Here is a 21,734-nt window from a genome sequence, read left to right on the forward strand (position 1 = left end):
CTCAGAGGAACTGCTGAACCACCTTTCATAGATTTTCTGGTCCTATTTGTCCCTGGACTACAGTTGCTCAGCAGTGCTGTCTCAGCATCATTAACAATTTACTCTGCCCAAACTGCTTTGTACTCTTTTTGTCTGCCTGTGAAGGAAGAATTAATATACATTTCTTTCAAGATTAGTTTTCCAAGTTTTCCTTATAAAGATTAAAACCTTATGTGGAAAGCTTGATTATTTAAGAACATTAGTTCTGACAGGTACCTTTATTTTTCTACTGGCATTTCTTAAGTCCAAGATAGCATTTTTGATGCAGAATGTCACTGACATATAGTATAATGGATATAGTCTATTCCATGTATTTGATCATTTGTTTGATATTTTTGTATTTTGTTCTATTTCTAATGTTCTTATTCATAGTTTATTTTTTATTGGTAGGAGAAAGGGTTCTATTTTAGTAGAAATTTTAAAATTTGTTTCCACAACTATTTTTTTGACATTAGAGAGTTTGAAATCCTCACTCATGTGTAGGGATTTCAGGGGTACAAATCGGTCACTCTTTCAGCATGGAGCACAAGATTGTCTAAGTTAACTGGATCTACTCTATTTTATTCCCCCTGTGCCATAAGCCTGTTTCCTACTCTTCCTCTGCTTTCCCTGCAATGCTTGCCAGTCACTAGTCTGGCAGATCAAGGAGCTGTTTTGATGAAATGCCTTTTTTGTTTTGCAACTGCTGAAACTGGATTCTTGCATGTCTGTCTTTCTGCACGGCACCTCAGCATGTTGTTGTGCATGCTGAATTAAGAGTGATAAGCATGTCTTGGGTATTTAGTCATGAAATGCACTTTTTGTTCCTCACAAACATGTTATCTACTTGTGATGTGACATGATTTTGTTTTCTTTTTAATCACTTAGAAGTTCATTTTGTTTGCATACCTTTACTCTGTTCTGGTTTTGGTTAAACCACTTGCATTTCACAGTACACCCGACTCACTACTGGATCATCTTTACAGTTGCTTAATTGGCAACAAAGACAGTGGGAACACAGGTGTGGTATTATTCACAATTTGGACTTCCTAAAACCTTAGCACTGAAGCACATGTTTGCCCTATGGAGCTTGTACCACTCTTGTGGTACTCTTGTACCACATAGCTGTTTCCAATAACAGCTAGACTGCAAAGGAATGTGGCCATATCAGCTCCTTTCATCAATGTGCACTTCTATTTGTTGTGTATTTCCATGCCAGGGTCTCAAACCCAGTCTCAAAGCCAATATGAAAGCCAATGTGTTGTAGACAATTTTATTTATCTTATACTGTTGAAAAAATATATGACTTGGAGAAATTCACCAGGATTTCTGACATGCATACATTGCAAGAGAGTATCCCATAGGATAAAACAGTCATCCCGCTTTCTCATTAAAATAATCAGTGAAGCCTCACCTTTTGCACATATGCTCATAAACACCCCCTCCCCCCATAGCCCTAACCAACCCGCTCCCCCCAAGAAACATGAAGAGTCAAGAAATTAAGACAAATTGTGATGAGTATCCATGGGGAATCTTACAGACTGCTTGGTCCTGAAAAGTGTAGACTGGAAATTCATCATGTCTAAAATTTTCTTCCAAGACTTACCTCTTCCTCATTGTCAAGAAATATTCTGTCAAAGAGAAGGGGCCACTGTTATTACACAATATGACAAGAGAAGTTCAAGACTATCAGTATGATACTTGCCATTTAATATCCTTAAAATATGGAGATACTGGTATAAAGGTACATCAATATTGAAAGATCATGCACTATATTACTGGGAAAAAAAAACAAACAGAAAACAAAAATGCCTAGAACAATAAAGACTACTTTAGAAATTAAAAATGCCTGTATTTGCTGTGGGTGGGCTGTAGCTCTGGAACTAAATACTTGCCCTCCGCTGTTCAGATAGCAAAACGCTTTAGGCTCTTGAACTATTTTTAAGTGTCACTCCTACTTGATTAGACTAGGATGTGTTATGGATATCTCAATGACAGGGAGTAACATTTCAGCTTGTTACATTACATTTACATGGAGACAACTTTGATATAGTTTCCCTGGGGATATATTTAATGAAGTGCAATTAGAAAAAGAAATAAAAATCAGTCATAAAAAATAAGAAATAATATTATTAGCTTGCTGTTTGGAGAAATTCAACATGAAAAACTTTCAACTGAGTTATGGTCTTTCATGTTTGAGAGTAAATGCTAAAGGAATATTATTTTTTTTTCTATGGAGAGATGCTTTCTGGTGCAAGCTACTCAATAGCCCTGTCCCCAGTGGTAGAAAACAAGCAAGCCAGATATTTGTTTGAGAGAAATACTAAAGCAAAATATGGAAGGCAGTGAGATATTTCTAGTTTTACTTTTTAACCTTTTTACTGCTTGCTGAGGGAAATATTGTACCCCAAAATTTGAAAAGACTCATCTGGATTTTTCTTCAGAGATGGCAGTTAACTGTCCATCAGTTTATCAAAAAAAATCTCTTCATATAATGAAACCCTTGACAACTCATTTGTTTCTGTGGATGGCATAAATGGTGATGATTGAATGAAAAAACTATTTATTTCTCTAATAATATCCTGGGAGAGTTTTGAATGAGTTTTGAAGGAAAGAATTAATGAACAGTTATTTTCAATACATTTATGAGAAAGTGAAAATTAAGTTTGAGTTATTAAAAAGTTTTCTAACTAATTTATTTATGTGCAATTCTTAAAATAAACATTATCTGTCATTTAGAGTTAAATATTGCTTCTTTAAACTTCTATTCAAGAAACCATGAGAGGATACCCATTGATCCCATTTTAACAAGACACTTGTCTATGACTCCACCCCCCCACCCCAAAATCTGTCTATTTTGTCAAACTCTTAAATGCCATTGATCTCTCAAAGGGGATGTTATCAGCACAATCCCAACACCATCCCACAGAGGCAAAACAACTACCCCTTATTCTTGTATCATCCCACTGTGAATCAGAGCCAGATGCTGGCACATGAAGCTGCATCTGTCAACACTCTTATGGCACTTCATTGTAACTTGGCCAAAAAATTTCAAACTACTCACTCTCTTGGAAACAGCTACAGAGGGAATGTGAGGTATTCCGCTTCTGCAGAAAGGAATGGATGTCTTTCTTTGATAGTTCACTGCAAGGCAGTCTGAGGGTCAAAATTATGAGATACAAGAGAAAGCCACAAACCTTGGCTGATGAGTCTAAAAATGCTGAAATTAGTCTAAATCTTCGATTTTAATGGAAACAAGCCAATTTAAACTGTGAAGGCAGAGAAATTAGAGTAACCAAATTATTCTCACAATTGCATTTTGTTTATTGCTACAATTTAGTATTAAAAACATTTCACATAGTTCAGTAAACAAGTGTCAAATAAAGGGTGATTTCAATGGAGGATCATCAAAAGACTCAACTACTTTAGTTTTGAAAAGAAAGCTATTTAGAAAATAAAGGCAAAAGTTAAATGCCAAAGTACCCCTCCTAAACAGCTAATACTAAACAAATAGTTTCCTATTAAAAATGTAAAAATAAGTTTAGCAAGGGACTTTGTAAAATAGTAATTGCATTTAATGACTCACTGTCATAATTGACTTCCAGTTACAATTATTACAGCAGATACAGATGCTACAAAAAGTAAGTTAAAAAATGGAAGCACTCTACAGGCAGCTTGAAGCAGCCTCAAAGTCACAGGCATGGATTCTTGGGAGGGAATGTAACTACCCTGATATCTACTGGAGAAGCAACACAATGAGGCACAAACAGTCCAGGAAGCTCCTGTAAATTGATGACAGCTTCCTGACAGAGGCAGTGGAGGATCCCACAAGGAACGGTGTGCTGGTTGCCTCATAGTGACAAACAGGGAAGGCCTTGTCAGAGATGTGAAGGCTGGGCGGCTGCTTTGGCTGCAGTGACCATCAGATTGTGGAGTTCAGCAATGGGCAGGGAAGAAGCAGGGCAGCAGGTAAGATTGCAACCATGGATTTCAGGACTGATGACCTTAGCCTCTTTAGGGATCTTTTTGGAAGAATCCCATGGCAACAGATCCTGTGGGAAGAGGGGTCCAAGAGACCTGGTTCATATTCAAGGATCACTTCTTCCAGGCTCAAGAATGATGCACCCCAATGAGCAAGAAACCAAAGAGGGCAAGAGACTTGCATGGATGAACATGGAACTCCTGTCATTACTCAAGTGTAAGCAGGAAATACACAGGAGATGGAAGCAGGGTCGTGCCACTTGGAATGAATACAGGGAGTTTATCAGAGTAAGTTGGAGGCAAGGCTCTATCATAGAGCTGCTTAAAGTAAACTAGACAGCCAACAGCATCTTAAATGCCAACCATTTCAGCAAAGCAGGAACTTGCAACCTACATAGGTTTCAAGTGAACATTTGCCTTTGATGAAACATGATAACCAACAATCTTCTCCTTCAGTCAGTTTTATAAGCCCAGGTAATATAACTCTAAAATTATAAGTGAGCTAATGAATCTGTTATCTTTAGAATATAATTTAAAAATTCTTAGGGAAGTTAGGCATCATAGATTGAATCTCTCTCAACTTTAACAACGAGGAAAATAGCTGACATCTATCTATTGTGCCTTTAAACACTTCCTAATGCCGAATACACTGAAACATCATAAAGAAGAAAAAAATGTTCTGAAGGGCTTCCTGCATTTTTTGTTAAAAATGAAAAACCTGTATCTCTATTATGAAGCTAGAAGTTACTCTTCTCATCCCAGTATAGAATTCTATGCTGTCTCTGCTGGAAAATGAGGAGGATAAATTTCAACCACAGTAATGGTACCAGTTTACCATATCACATAGATAAAAAGAGCATAGAAAGGATCCAAAAGTACTTTGACAAGATACATTCCATCATGAAACATTTCAGCGTAGCAAGAATTCCTCATCTCTTCTGGTCTGAGAACATCAAATGCAGTAGACAGAAGAGTGCTTAGCTTTGGCCTAGCAACACATCCCTGCCTTGTTTTATGCCCACCTACTTATGCATCTCATCCTCAGCCATTGGGACTGTAAGCTGTGGCAGATCTATTCCTTTCACCATTCTTTCTTCAAGCGCAACTTTCTTTTGATACCAGCTTTCTTCCTGCATCTATCTGCACTGTCAAAAAGATATTTTACTTATGACATATACCTATAATGAGTCAAAAACTACTTTTATTTTTTCTTCATCAGGAACCTCAATTCCTCCCTCTGACAATTCACCTTCCTTCCTATTGTTTCACTTTGTCATTCAATACACCCAGTATTATCTGACAAAGTAAATAACAGAGATTTCAAAAGGTCTTCAATGCCCACACACGTTATACCTAAACAGTTTTTTTAAATTAGGTTTAAAACCAAAATTCTTCCTGTATGTGAGATTTATTAATACAATTTTTGGTGGTTTGGGGAGCAATGTGTTACCAACAGTATCTACAGTGTGAAAAACCATGCATGGCTCTTTTAGTCCTGGAATATTTTGGTGGCATGAAGCATCATCTTTATGGACAACTGCAAAATAAAATGTTTGCAATTCATTGCATCTCATTTAGATACCCAAAAGTTAATCGCCCAGCTTTAACCTTTAACTGTCTTTATAGCCAGTGGTATGAAATGAAGGCCTCCAGAGGACAATTTCATCCTAAGAAAGATGCCTAAGATAGAAAAGATTAATCACCCTTTGAAGGTACCAATTTCTCTCCATTGACTATAAATGGATCCCATGGGTGACTTATCTAGATATAACTGTCTGAAAGTTAACTTTTAAGTGTCTGGTAGTGAGACAGCCTACATACATTCAAGGAATATGCTGCAAATGTGCAAGCAAGAATTTTGTTCAAAGGAAGACTTGAAATGACAAGTTTTCTATAAAATTTGAAATTATGTTATCAGGAGCAATTGTTGATGTAATCAAGGAAACAGTGGTGCCACTTGGAAAAAAATGCATTCCAGTTGCTATAGTGTTTTGGGAGTGAGTGATAGGGGAAAAGAAGAAATGGAGAGAGAAATATTTTCTTGAATAAATGTGGAATATATTCCCTATCCAAATGATTCAAACAAAAGAAACCTAAACAATTTTTGCATCAGAACAAAAGCTCAGCCTTTAGAGCTTCCACTTTCATAGAATTTAGGATTTCGAATTTTAGTTGTCATCTGCCCACAATGTTCAATATTTTTTGGGTTTTTTTTTAATTTCTGTTAGATCCATTTATATGTTCAATGGAAAGACATGGTAAGTTAAGTCATTTACCCAAAAATCATGGAGGATGCCTTGAGCACCAGGGTTAAAACTCATGACAGTGAAACCCAGGACCCTTTGTTCTACAAATAACTTCTTTAAAGCATAGAGCATCTTCCCTGGCAAAACTAAAGGGGAAGAAGAATCAGTAGCTATCAGAGCATTATTGGTTTAAAATAATCATGATCTCCAGTATTGCAGATTTCTCTTCCAGTGTTTCTCATAACTACAGCTATGGAACTTAGCTCCCAGTGATTTCAGTGGGAGTGAATAAACAGGAGTTAGGAGCCAACACCTCTGCAGCTATGGGCCCTCCTCTGATATTTAATCTAATAAAATCTCTCAGTTCTTTTCCCTCTAACTTCAGACTGCATTATTGAAATTTTAAGTTCTGAAAAATGGCTATGGATTCACTGTCTTAAGTGACTGTCAAGTATAGACAAGACAGGTAACATAATCATTAATTCCTTGTTCACCTCATTGTAGCAAAAAGATTCAGAGATATGAGAAACTTTGTGGCTTGGGGATAGAGATACTTGGATTTAGTTTGACTTCCAGTGATTTCTATATTAAGTATATTCATTATCCACAAATATCTGTAATTGAGAGAGATTATCAAAATTTGTAATTTTATCTCTAATTTTATCCATGTTAGGCTGTTTTTGTTTTGAAAGAACTGGCATATGCACTCTTTCTTGAAGACAACATAAAGCATTATCATTTTTGTAGCTATCACTTATAGCTTTTCTGACTCAAGCACTGAATGTTTCTTAGATGTAGCTGGACTAAGGATGGTTGAAAATATTATATGTACAGATAAACCAAATGCAAAGAACAGAAATTACTAAGCAGTGCTCACATGGCATAGTCAGTGTCTATTACTTTTCATCATAACAGCTTATAAGGTCCCTCTGTTCTGTTTAATTGTTAGCTGCAAGTATTTAGTTGCAGAGTTTTTTGTTTTAATTGGATATTTCATATTGTGAAAAAAAAAAAGCATCTATGCCAACTCCTGATATTCATGTTAATTATGCTAGGGGTCACTGTATATGATACCAATTTATTAAAGGTTATTTCGGCAGAGAAAGACTGAATATGTCTTTTCATTTTGTAATCTGCCTCTACAGTCCTTTTGTACTACACTATGCTTATAATAACCCATCATTACCACACAATAACCCATAATTTCCACTGTCCTGGTACGTAGTTCTTTGAGATCCATCTTTTATTTCTAGACATAACATGTAGGTTTATTTTTACCTGCTAACTGCCTGTGATAAATAATGTGAGGAAGTGAAGGCAGCAAATTCAATTTTCAATGTTTTCAATTCAATTTTATTTTAATGTCAGGAAAGGCTGTGTGACTTCTTAACGTCTAATGACAAAACTTAATGCTTAGCTCTTAACTCCTAAATGACTTCAGTCTTCTGAACATAAAAATTAGAACAGTTTTCACAAATATGGATTGAGCTAAAGAGGGATTTTGTGGTAAAAAAGCTATGTAAGGGAGCTCTCACAGATATACTTTTGTATAAACTGAAAACTCTGTCACGCAGCTAAAATACATTGCATGTATTCCTAGACCCATAGTATCCGCTTTAAATTAAAACAGAAAAAAAACCCCAAAACACCAATAGCTCTACCCACACCTGTCTTGCCTGCCTCATTTGTATGCTTGTTATGCACACTTGCATTGTGTGAGATACAAATGCACAGGAAAAAAACATATATATATCAAAAAAATTCCCAGCTGTGACTTTAATTGGATTTGGTGTCTGAGTAAAAACACAGCAACCGATGTTCACACAATCTCCAGGAGTGTGCAACAATGATTCTCACACCTGTTTAATCACCAAATCAAGTATTTTCTGTTCAGAAACATCACTAAACCATGGTAGGAATTTGGAAATAGGTGATCTTCAAGGTCCCTTCGAACCCTAACCTTTCTCTGATTCATTCTAAATAAATATTGTTATGTTTTTATATGTTCATGCATGCACATGTATACAGCATATATTATATTATCACTAAATAGAAACATATATAAGAATCCATTATCAACAACAAAGGATGAACTCAAATCTTTATGCATTAAAAATAGAAGTCTATCAAGTTGCTGCTACTTATGTTTGGTGCCTTGAGAAGAGAAATTTAATCCTTCCCCTTACTCCCTTTCAAAAGAGCATTTAGAATATCAGTCTACTTCCTTCCTTCCTTCCTACACCCTCAGTTTTAACCTACTGGTGCTTGCTTTCAACTTAATAGATGGATGGACTCCCAGGGTTGTTAGGTTATTTGTATAGGCCTGGTTTCATTGCCTGTGTGTTGGGGGAGTATCTCACAATAATGTACTTTACTCTAAGTTAGAATCTATGTAGAGTTCCAAAATTATTTGTGGTTTTTTAACGGATTTCAAATACATAGATATAGTGGAACATAGCTAGCTTTGTTATTACCCATGTAATCTCTCCTTTTCTTCTTTTCTTATGCATCATAAAAGAAACTGCCTGATAGTGTGACAACACTAAAATTTAAAAGATTGCATTGCTACTGGTAATCACTGCATATACTGTAGTGTAGGTTTTTCTTAAATAATATCATCAGCCTTATGCAAAATCAGAGTTTCACTTTATGTTGGGCAATTAACCATTTAATAGAGAGCCACATTCTGAGTGCAATTAAAAAACTGAAATATATCTTGGCTACTAAAATATACTTTCTTAAAACTCTAATTTTATTATCCATTAATTCCATCCTCCTTTGCCAAAAAATTTTGTTTCAAATAGGTCATTAAAATCCTGTTTAGCATTTTTTTCCCATTTGATGTAATTTTGTTATGTGGCCATATCTAGACTACTAAATCAAATTCAACTCAACTATTCTCTCTCTGAATGTGATTTTTTCACTCCTAGAGACAGCCACATCCAGTACACTTCCTCAAGGTCAAAATGGGTTGGATGTATCTCAGCTATCTCTTGGGAGTGGTCCCTGGCCCCTGCCAATTCCTGAATAGAGCCAATTATTTTTTTGAGACACTGCTGCTTGGCACAAGTCAAAGTTGTCAAGGCTATCCAAAAACATGTTGCAGGATATGTATATCTGAATTCCAGAGCCCAGTAATGTTCCCAGGCCCCATTTAATTGCCAGTGTGCATGAAATCCTTGTGTCACACTGTGTTCCTTAGGAAAGAACGCCTATATGGGGCATCAGTATTTTATTTCAAGTAATACATTCCAGAAAATTAGCATTTGCATTGTTCAGTACAGTTACATAATCTCACCTCTTGATCCTCAGCTGTTCTTTCTTAGTAAAAAAACAGTTTGCTCCTTTCATGAGCACATAATAAGCAGAGAAACCTTTCCCCAGAACAGTCACAGCCTAATGTCTGGAGAGTAATGACTGAAATCTGGGGAGAGACTCACCTTTAACTTGTAGCAACTGACACATCAAAACGGGAAGCCTGGGCAGAAGAGTTGGACTCCATTACGTTTTCAGTCCGCTAAAAGCATATTTGGCAGTCTTGCCTCATTCTGCTGATCCATGCCTTGTTCCAGCATTCATTAAACATTTGATTGGAATTTACTTTCATAACAAATGACTCTGCAAAGACAATTACTTTATTTGAATTATTTTTACTATCACTAGAGAATGATGTCATATATGAGCAGAATGAGATTTATCTGAGAACATTTTGCTGCACAGAGAAACTGTAACAAAGTATTGGTGCTGTTGGACCATAGGATTCCTGCTGTTGAAGGAACTGGTATATGGATATGAGGAAATGAACAGTCATAGGAATCGTATTTCCATATATTGCACTCTGTGGTAGCATTATTTCTCTCCATATCCAATTGGAATATTCACCATTCTGAAATGCTGGTATAATAATAATTATAAAATAATAATTATAATAATAACAATATAATAATAATAATAATAATAATAATAATAATTTCAAGTATTTAATATTTTTATTTAGAAAGATATATTTAGATAATTTATTAAGGTTGCTGCAGACAAGTTGAACTCAGAAGATCAGGAAAGAAGGAAAACTCATATAATTTGATATTATCATAAATTAATTTATACACAATATTTAAATATGACATTTTTGACACACATAGAAAGACATTTCCTAGATTGAGAAAAGTAAGGTAATTACAGTTTGTCTTGTATTCCTTATCATGCAATAAAAAAAATCTAAAATATTAATAAACCAAATCAGGATTAAGTTCTTCAGGATATCTCAATCAATTTGATAAAAACTGATGACAGAAGTTTCCCAGAGCTTGAGGACTGTAACTGATTTTCAATGAAGTATTCATGTTACCTGGTTAGAGTCCTAAACCTTCTACTCATCCTTGCAGCCTGTTTCTTTCTTTTGAGTCTGTGGAGGAAGGTACTCATGTCTTGATGTGACACTTTTTATTCTGGTTAGATCATTCCCATGAGCCTAAATCCAAAACATTTCACTCTTTCTGTTTTCATCAGAAGTAATTTGTTGTCAGCTTTTTACAATATCATATATGAAGGAGATACCTAAAGCACAGCTGCATGGACAGATGACACATGGAAATGTTATGGATCAACTCTAGGGACAGACTGGCATAGAAATGCATGGACATTTTTGTGCTTGCAATTACATCTTTTGGAGAAATCAAAGCTTACTTTATTTTTTTTTAAGCAGCTTAAATGAACCTTAGTGGGTTATCTCCTAGCAGTAAAATGGAGGCTATGTTGGAAATGAGAAGCAAATAACTATGCAGTGCTTTTTGTGGCTGCATTTTTAAAGCTGCGAGATAAGTGTATGTCCAGAAATAATAGTGGTAATCTGGATAACAACTTCTTGTAATTCATGGACTTATCTGATTGTCCACTGAGAGCATTAAATACATCCTGCTGTCCTCTCATTTACATCATGGATATGTGTCCAACTGGCCACTGCCAGAGTCAAGATAGTAGACATCATTAATACGAATGGTCTGATCTGTTGAAGCCAATTCCTCATTTCTATTTATCAGTCTGTACTACAGAAAACCACTTGTGCTTTATAACTTAAAGAAGAGAGAAGAAGGAAAAGAAAAGAAATTTGACTTAGGTTATCCCCTTTAACATATTTCATCAAAAGAATGGATAAAATATTTATTCATTTACTGTCCTTTACATTCCCATCAAAGTGAATAGAGGGACATTTAATAAGACATGGAAACATTAAAGAAGCCTTTTATCAGAGTGGATGGGAACCTGCTCAGAACAAACATTTTGGCCTAAGGGAAAGTTTTTGATCTGTGAAGCTTAGACTTAAAACACTCTCATATTGGATCATGCGGTCAATTTGCATGAAATAAATGATTTGCTTAAAACTTGTAAAGCTATAAAATAGAACTTGACAAGTCATTAGCAATAAGTGGTATCATACTGGCATTATGCGCACACTGGTGCTATCATTAGAAAACTGCTGCCACAGCAAAGCACAGGGAGATAATGGGGCCAGCCTACAATTTGACCTAGAGGAGTTAGATCATTGCCCCACACTGTAGATACCACTCTGGAGTCCAAATTATCGACTATCCTTCATCATTACTCATCTACTCAACATTCTGAGCCACTGCCCTTTATCCTTTTTCACACAAAATATTCACCCAAGTTATAAAAATTATCACTTTCTCTAACTGGGGAATAGGTGGTCTAGTTCTGGAAAGGAAAAAAAAAGGAAAAAAATAGGAAAAAAATCCTAATGTTTATTCTAGGACTTTGATCAAATGTAGAAGGAAAAATAAGATTATCCATTCATCATTAATTGCTATGTTCTTCTTTGTTTTCATTCTGAACTGGCAATTCAATTGCTCCAGATTCTTTATGTTGACCTGGTTATGAATGCAATTTTCTATTCCAGTTGGCAACAAAGGTAATCAGCAGTTCATTAGTTCAGTTTGCAACTTCAAGATTATTTTTTTTCAGACATAAAGCATTTGGAAAATCATGGCTGAATATCTGGATTCCTGACGTTTGCCTAACATTCATCTTAAGGCTATAGTTATTCTGTGATGATATCAGTAAATATGCACTTGGGTTTATTGCCAAGACAGGAAATACATGGAAAATGTAGGATTATTACCATTTGTTGCAAAACACCTTCAATACATTGGTTTTATCAATGTGTTAATATTTTTTCAGAGGGTCAGGGACATGTCAAGTTTGAGCAGCTCTATGTTTGATGTTTTATACAAATTGCTGGATGAACTGAATCACATGCTAGCAAATTATGTGTCTGCAATTGTACATGTGTTGATGAGATGCAATAACATTAAGTCTATGATGCTCAAATCCCACTGCTGTCTTCAAGATAATGTTTTTCTAATGCCTTCCCCATGAGTATACATACCTTTGCAAAGTGAGAGGGGTAAGTAAGATGCTGCAATTTCCAAGGCCCATTAAAGCCTTAATTCCTTTTCTGAGCCTATATTCAAGCATGAGGCATGGCTTTGCGTTTCTGACGTGAAGGTGGAGCTGAGCTTTAACAGTCTGTTTGCATGTGGACTCTGGTGCAGTCAATGTATGCTGGTGCACATGACTGAATCAATATAATATTTAACTAATTTTATTTCTCAGGTCACAAAAAATGCATTTTCCAAATGACAGTGACAGAATAGATACTGAGGCTAAATGCCAGTGAAATAAAAGGAAACAAGGAGACTTCAAATATGTCATAAACTAGAAAATAAGCATAAGTAATATAAGGGTACATTAAATATGTTTGTGAATCTGTGGAGAAGTGAAGTGAGAAGTGTTTTCTACAAAACATGGTATCTGCACGTAGGCTAAGACAGTACAGAAAGTCCCAGCTGAACACTCTGAGAGAGCAGAGGTGTTTCAGTCAGCAGCTGGAATCAGAACCTCATCAGTGTTTACAATGCATAACCTGGTTGGTATTGGCTAATTAAGAATGAGCCTTAAGGATGAGAAACATCATAATTTTTACTAGTGTTTCCAGGAGTTCATTAAGTGGACTTTAGGGAGCAACTGAAGATCATTTGTTTGACAGAAGAAAACAAGGCTTTGTTGTAGAAGAGGCATCACGAGCATGCAGCCTTATTATTATAGTATTATTATTATCTTTTGAATCTAAGGAAGAAAACCAGAACTGTAGCATTTCAGCATATGCTTGAGCCACGTGTACTTCATTGGTTTCAAATGTGACTCTTAAAAATAAATTATTTGTTAAGAAATACGTTTCCTTCTTATAGTGTCTGAAAAATATTAGCTTTTATGCACAATGTAATATTTTTAACATGAACCATTTTGAAGGGAGCTCAGCCTCCCAGTGAAACTGCTCAGCCTGTTGGTGAATACATCTTCTATACTTCATAACCTGTCTTAGGTGCAGGACATAAGGAATTTGCACCACCTCGTCTTCTTCTAGAACACAGTCCAAGAAAGAAACCAGCAGCTATTGAAGGCAAGTTTGAGTTTTTCCACCTTTATTGGCATCTACTTATTAACTTGACTGTTTGGTCTAACTTTTTTTTTTTTTTTAATTTTTTTTGTAAATGTAACCTATATCACAAAAGTGATCACATTACTAGGCCTGGGACAAGAATGACATAGTGAAATAGGCATCACAAAACTTAAATGTTCCTTATAGTAGTCTTACAGATGGCTTGGGGGATTTCCTGAGTGAAACAGATTATAGGATTGAGGCCTAATATGCAAAATGCTTTGAATGGCATTCAGCCATAACTTGCTATCTAACTATAAACATAATCAACATTATCCTCTTAATATACTTTGGATTATTCTTTCAGCTATTGTTATTCAGTAATTTTTCTGTGCCTTGTTTGTAATAATGAATGTAATATTTCTGGCTCTGCATTTATCCACTCTATTGCTATTGTTAAAACCACTGAAAGAGAAATACAAAGTCAGATCTTACGTTCAGAAGATTAAAACATAAACCCTGCAATTGAATTATATTGTTTATAGTCTGATCATTACAGTAAAGTGATTGAAATACTCATTTTAATTTTAAAATAAACTATGTCTGATGACTTAGAACTAGAGCTGCAATATATGTGCTTGGTCTTTACACCATACAATTTAATAGTACAAAACAGCTTGAGTCCTTTAGTGTAATTATGTAGCAGTTTTCATATGATACTTGAGTCCTTCAGTCAGGCCACGGCACTTGCTAATTTCTCTCATAGAGGTCTTAGTTCTGTGTTACCCAGAAAGCAATTGTAGTCTAAGAGAGGAACAGATGGGGTGGCAGCAAAGTAACAAGAGCTACAAGATTGCCTGCATTTGAAAACAGAAAATGAGACATAGGTTTTGCCAGGACCCATGACTGAAACAAAGCGTTACATTAATTAGATATTTCTGTAATGTGATTATTGTGAATCAGAACATTTGGATAAAAATAGTTATGTGGCTTATTATGTCTTTCCCCAAAAATGTCATTACCTCAAATGATTATTTCTTTTTAAACATGCTGTTTAAAGGAGTATAAAACTGTGGTTATTTTGAGACAGTACAGAAAGAGATTTGCACTCTTGCTTACTTTAGGAAAATGTTTGAACCCTGTTTATCAGCAGAAAGAAGTCCCTGCAATGTTAAACTCTGCTATCCATCAATTAACCATAATGGAAAAAAGACATAATAGAACAAGGCTGACACGTTCACTGAATGATAAAGATAATCTTTAAATATAACTGTTACACAAGATGAACTAGCAACAAATTAACATCAGATTTTCGATTTTCAAAATCATGAGGAGAATGCAATTACTGCAATTGCACATAGAAATTACTATTTATGACCAGTTACACATTTGTATGTTTCATTAGCTCATTTATGCATGCAATTCAGGTAATTGGCACTGTAAATTAGACACCCATTTGGCAAACAAATTTGGGGGAGATTATCTGCTCAGAACCATATAACTAAATTCCCTTAAAGGCTCAAGGCCAGTCACTAGGATACATACTTTTCATGCAAGAGATTTGGAAGACATGAAGAAGGCAGAATTACTTGTAAAATGTTATCATGAAAAGCTGTTATGTTGTTTTCCATACATGAGAAAATATGCCACAGCGCCTTGAGGAACCCTAATCCTGAAGCTTTATTTCATCCCTAGAGGAAAAAAAATTAATTTATGAGAATATTTGGCAAAATGTCAGAAGGGAAAAAAGAGGAGTAGGCAGGCAAATTTAAATCTTTAAAATAGCTGAAGAGACATCTGCATGTGACTTCTTAGTGCTTGGATACTTTTATGACTGGTACATCACTAAATATCATTGAAGGGACAGATTGAAACAAGAGAGTCTTCTTATAAATATAGTTGAGAGTAGTATCATAAGTTGTTAGAATAGAGAACAGACAGAAGTGTTTTTAAATTGAAAAATATACTTGATATAACATCAAAGCCTGGCTTAGCCTTTGACAGAAGAAACCAGCTCTAAAAAAAAGGTAAAACTGTAGGAAGTAACAGAACGTTTATCACACAAAAAAATTTATTAAACCAATGAACTTACACCCTAGGCTTTCCAACTCAGTGATATTCAGACATTATATATGTAATTATGGAGCTGGTGAAGGCTGAAAGGATCTTACTCTTTTTGTAGATTGACGTGTTTTTAGTATCACTCCATTTTGCCGCTGCTGCCTTAGGTAATCTTGGACCATTCTTGTTTTCTGATAAGGTAGAAATAGTGGTGTGTATGTGCCACATATGTCTAAAATTTTTAGATTACTTGATATCTTCAAATGGAATGCTTTTCCTGGATAGTATCCAATGTCGTACAGAAATTATGCTCTGCTGAATTCCTGAGGCCTTAGAAAAAGAGCATACTGTTATTATATATTAAATCTCAGACTTCCTCCCATTGTCATTGCCTTTTTCTCTTCCTTCAGCTCCACAGTAAATCTTTTGGAAAAGGGGTAATTATTTAAGACAATCTCAATTTGTACACTAGATTCTAGTGTACAAAGTAATAAATGGCATTGAAGTGTGTGAGTTGAAATTTTCAGATATCTCCCGGTCAAAAGGAAAATGCTTTGTACTAATCTGGTCAGAAAGAAAAAAAATCATTCCTTTCTTATTTCATAGTTGATTGGCTTTTTCAAAGATCTTACCATAAAACTTCAATGAAGAGTTTGAATTTTCAGATCACGACCAGCAGAAAATAATAAAATAAACGATAGGATCCTGTAACAGTGAACAAGAGAAAGAAGATAAAGGAATTTGTGAAGATAAAGGCATTAATATATAACACCTACTTGTATTTCAAGCTTGGAAACCTTGTTTGGTAAACTAGGAACTCAAGAACTAATTTTAAATTTTTTATCTTATCTTTTTATGGAGCTCTCACAAGTACTTGGAAGCAGTGTTCTCAGCTTGGCTGACACTGATGCTGCCATGTCAGGACACTGGTGTCACCAGTAATTTGAACAGATCAGTTCTCCATGGCTATCTGAATTTTGACTTTAATATCCTCCTTCTTCCTTGGTAGTAGTCTTCCACATCACTTTTAAGTCTAGATTTCTTTTATTTTGTTATTCACTGACATTCTAAAACTTCTCTGCAGTGTATACTGCTTCTCTGAGATTCTCTCTCTTAGGTCTTGAATTTTTGCTCGGCTCACACATCTTTTTCTTGCCTCCATTTCAACATTCACATGAAAAGGATCTTCCTTTCTGATTGTCTTCCCATGTTTCCCTCTCTGACATGGCAGGGTAATCGCTCAGGAAGACTCTGCAGTTAGACAAGTGCAAAAACTAAGATCAGAGGCTTAGCTAGTTATCAGTGAATCTTCATGTTAATTTTTCCAGAATAGCATGTCTTTGCCTTCTCACAAGATCACAACATCTTGTGAGAAGCCTGTATCAAAATCCTTCGTCTGGTGGAAAGAATCTTAATGCATGTGGTATATGATCTCAAGCAGACCTGTGCTTTTTACCACTTTGAAGTGCACTGGATGACAAAAAACATTTGAACAACATTGTATCTGAGTATGTTTTTCCAAGTTATATTGTCCTAAAAGTCTGTTCCTGTATCTTTGAGTGGGAGAGCATTTATCATGGAAGAGTCATCAACATAACCATTCTGATCTGTTAATGAATGATGACAAGTTCTGAAACATCCCTCTTCCTTGACTGAACTATACTGGCCATTCCTTGTCATCTTGACAGTATCTGTGATATTAAGTGAAGAGGAAAAAAAAATCTATAACATCTTCAGAGGATCTATGAGGAAAAAGAGTATTTCTCTAGGTCATTGAATCCTCTAATTACAAATTTTGCAGAATGCAGTTAAGCGAGTTGCTGTGAAATGTGTTTAACTTCCCCCAAAACCCCTGTGGAGGATAAATTGGCAACTGCATCTGTGTTGCTATATAGAATGTACACTATCTGACTGTCTGAAAAAGAATTTCTAGTCTATATGAATTCTAGTTCATGAATATAATAACCAAGAATATCTAAATTACTGAAGTCAATACAAGTTTTGACAAAGATCCCTTGATGTACAGGAGTGTATATACCTTGTACAAATCAATCTGCTTCTGTACAGTCTGTCAATGTCTGCCTTCTCTTCTGTGCATGGATTGTTCTATTAAAAAACTCTGTTTTCCTTTTATACTATAGAATCAATTACTTTTAAAAAAATCCTTTCAGTGAGAGATCATGATTCAAGACACAACAGAACCCTTATAAAAAAGGCCTAATTTTGAAAATTTTCTCCCCATTTAGAATATTCTTAATAATACTGACATGATTTGTGGATGAAAATCCATTTTTCTGATAAATTTTAATCCAAGGGAGAATATAAACAGGAAAAAAGAAAAATATTTATATTAGAAATGTTGTAATACAATGGGTTAGGTTTAATCTAGGTTGATAGATGAACAGTTTAGTTAGCTTTAATGCATTGCTGTATTTACAGCATAAAAAGTTTTTTTGAGAAATATGGGCCTTATATCTCCATGAGTCTCTACTGAAGACAATAAAACCTTTGAAATAATATGAACAGGGTTGCAAAGTGAACTATTTAATGATTTAAATTAGACATTTAAGCAGTAAATTTTAATGATTTAGCAATGATGAAAAAACCCCTAAATCTTCACTGTTTCAGAAAGTCCTTGACATTTTCCTTAATGACATGAGGCTCTTCTGTACTTCTTGTATTCTATCATAAAATACAAAAAGTTAAACAGACATGAGAAAAAAGCATACTAGTGTAAGAAAAAATATCCATAAAGATATGCACATTTTGATTAGACATATTATTAATTTTCTCAACCTTTATAATAATACAATTTAAAATGTTAGAGTATACATTTGAAAACAAATATTCCCCGAAGTTTACCCAATAAAACACAAACAAATACCTTGGATGATTATTTTAACTTTTCATAGTGCTTTTTAAATGTAATAGAAAAACCATAGTCTTTTGCCTATGTTGCACCTGCAAATGGAAAAAACTTACTGGAATTAAAAGTGAATCTGGGCTTTCAAAGGAAGAACTCTGATGTTTCTTTGGAAAGAAAAATGAAACTCTTACAAAGGTGCTGCATAACCTCATCATCCCATTATTAAGGCTCAGACATGCTTGCCCAAAAGCACACTGCATAAAGAGCATCAGCAAAACCCTTCCCAGCTCTGGTAACAGAATTGAGCCTGCCATTGATTCCTGTTGTCCAGTAGACATTTCAGTCACAAGGAGGGAGAAGGCCAGCCAAACTACCTGGCTGTGTTGGTTTGGTTCTCACTAGTAATGGTTGTATCATAAAACATCAGTGGTCCCCTGGGAATTTAAGTAATTATCATAATCATATTTGCATCATATTTACCATTGACCATTGTCCAGTAGAGTTTCTGTTGCTGGTCTTGTTATGGAAGTTGTTCTGTCATCTTTTTTTGACTTGCCATGCCTACTCTGGCTTCATCTCTCTTGTGGTTTTATTCCTTGCTCCACACTATGCTGTTTAGTGAGGGCAACATATGGGGCCATGCTATTAACAAAGAGTTCTGGTGCTTAGTGCAACAGAGCCATGAAAAAGAAGTCTATAATCACTACAGGAAGGAATAAGAAACATTTTGTAGGTCACATGAAATCATTAGGAATTTCAAGCATGATATTTCTATTTCACAGATTCTGCAGACCTCAAAATTATCTCCACAAGCAATCTTCACAGCTGCCAAATAGTGTTTCAGACTGGGATTTGAAAACAGTGAAGCAGTTTCAAAAAAAGCAGAGTCAAGCTGGAGAGATTGCCTAAGCCTTCGGGATGTGCTATATCTCCAGTGATCTGTGTGCCCCAAGAGTCTTTCACTTGCCCAATATGAAAAGACATTCTATTTCCTTACTCTGCAGGAAAAAAAAAAAAAAAAAGTAGTAGCGTCATTTAAACAGAGCTTTGCAAATAAATGCACTTCATTTTGGCCTCACCTGTAAATTAGAGAAAGCACTTTTGTGCATGTGTGCATGCACTTCTTTGTGTTTGCGAGTGAACAGAAGCAATTGTAAGAACTTCAGGAATTTTAGATTAATACTGTTTAAGTTTCTTTGATCTTTCTTGGCCTTTCAGTAGTTTGGCTGAATCAAGACAGAATTATTTCTCATAGAGAAAGTAACGAGACCAACAAGGACTCTCTTACCCTAGAAAGAGATTTTTTTTCAAAGAGACAGCTAAAGTCAATTTTTACTTGAAATTTAGATTTAATCTTAAAGGTATGAGTTTCCATGACATCCTAAACTAAGCAGAAATATCTCCTTTCATTGTTTATTCATTTCTCCAAAAGCTTTGTAACTCTTAGGGGATCCTATTTTGTGAAGGGGTGTTAAATTATTTAGAGCCAAAAGTGCAACTGACCAGTCATTGTCAGTCTCTACCCTAAGCAACAGGCCAAGGGGAAAGAAAAGAAATATTATCAAAAACTGAAATGTAATGAGTTATTCTAATATTTAAAAGGATATCCAACTCACACTGAAATCAACAACAAAACTTTTATTGAGTCCAGCAGAGAAAGGATTTCAGTCACCAAGTAAAACCAAGAGGAACTGTAATCCCTTCAAAATTAATAAGGAAAAAAAAATTTAAAAGGCAGCTTGTGTTTTGCTTGAATGGTCCTTTAAAATTATGCCAGTGACAGCTTAAGGTGTACAGAGATGCTTGGACAAAAATGAAATGAAGTCTTGTCCTGAATGAAGTCACTGTGTTCAGTCTGAATTACGGTTTCTCAAGAAAAGATGAATTAATGTTTGTTTTGTTCTATTTTGTATGTCAGTGAGTATGCACGTGTCTCTGCTGATCCTGAGTTCTGCCAGGACTGGAATCTGTAGGCAAGAAAAGCTGTTGTAGCATTTCACAGTCAGGCAATAAATATCCCAAGTCTCTCCAAGGAGCTTTCCTCCTGAGGTTTCCTCACAAGAGGGTTTTAGATAAATGCAGATAAGCCTCATATAAGGATCTGAACTTTAGAAAGCTAATGTGAACCCAAGCATCTCCAAACTTCTGGCATTCAGTCCCACTAGTTAGTGCTTGCTATATGCATACCTCTCCAGCAGAAGGAATTGCTGCTATATTTTGCTTACCTCAGTTTCTCTGACATGTTGGGATGAGCTGACAGCTCCTTCCAGAATCAGGCTTTCCACAAGAACATGGACCATCTGGAGCTGTATGGTAAAGAAGTTCTAAGAGCACCTTCTTCTTCCAGTTCCTGTGCAGCATTCCTGTGACACTATGCCCCGTAACTCATGTGCATCCCTAAATTTAGATTCCACTCAGCACTGGCAGAGTAGCACACTGGTCTTACCAGGCCTGATTTCAAGTGCCACGCTCTTAGCATGCTTCTGTTATCTCCCCTCCCACCATTGTCCAAGAATTAGCTGCTCTCCTATGAGAATAACACAAAGACAAGGTGCTGTCAAGATGGGTGGAGAAAATTCAGATTGAAACCCCCCTTTCTTGGTCTTTGTTGAATCTTACTTGAATTTCTACTTGCCTTGGTCCTTCATCCCTTATTAAAAATAAATAATTCCATCTCAGAGGTTACTTTGCTGCAAGGTCTGTTCAATCCAGTCACTTTGCAAGAAAATTATTCTATGCTGCTTCTTTTTATTTTTCACCCAGGAATAAGTTTTTTACCTGAATGTCTCATTCAGTAGTACATCACTGCTTTAATTCACAATACCCATGTTCACTCGACTCCTCCTTATGCTACATAAAGCTCAGCTTCTGCATAGAGTCTACAGAAAAACTTGACTAAATGAAAAGTCCATTGCTGGCCTTGCTGACTGATTCTGTCATGTACTCTTCCTACTGCATATATCCTTATTTCATTCCTGTAAATGCATTGCAGGCTTTTGAAAGTGAGGTCTTTTCGTACTTGTATGTCTTACACTGTCTATGAAGTGTGGCTCAGGACTAATGCTACTGGTGAAAAAATCCTGTTAATTAAGAAACAGTAGCAATA

The 21,734-nt window shown here is 35.5% G+C and overlaps 1 protein-coding gene across 1 annotated transcript in view; it reads left to right on the forward strand.

Annotated features, from left to right (window-relative positions):
- The window catches only part of TRDN (triadin), a 108,836-nt gene that overhangs the window by 80,246 nt on the left and 6,856 nt on the right, over positions 1-21,734 (forward strand). Inside the window, exon 12 of the mRNA XM_030944752.1 lies at positions 13,645-13,722. Coding sequence (XP_030800612.1) covers positions 13,645-13,722 — 78 coding nt within the window. The remainder of the gene's footprint in view (positions 1-13,644; positions 13,723-21,734) is intronic.

Source organism: Camarhynchus parvulus, chromosome 3, assembly GCF_901933205.1.
Source record: "Camarhynchus parvulus chromosome 3, STF_HiC, whole genome shotgun sequence".
NCBI lineage: Eukaryota > Metazoa > Chordata > Aves > Passeriformes > Thraupidae > Camarhynchus > Camarhynchus parvulus.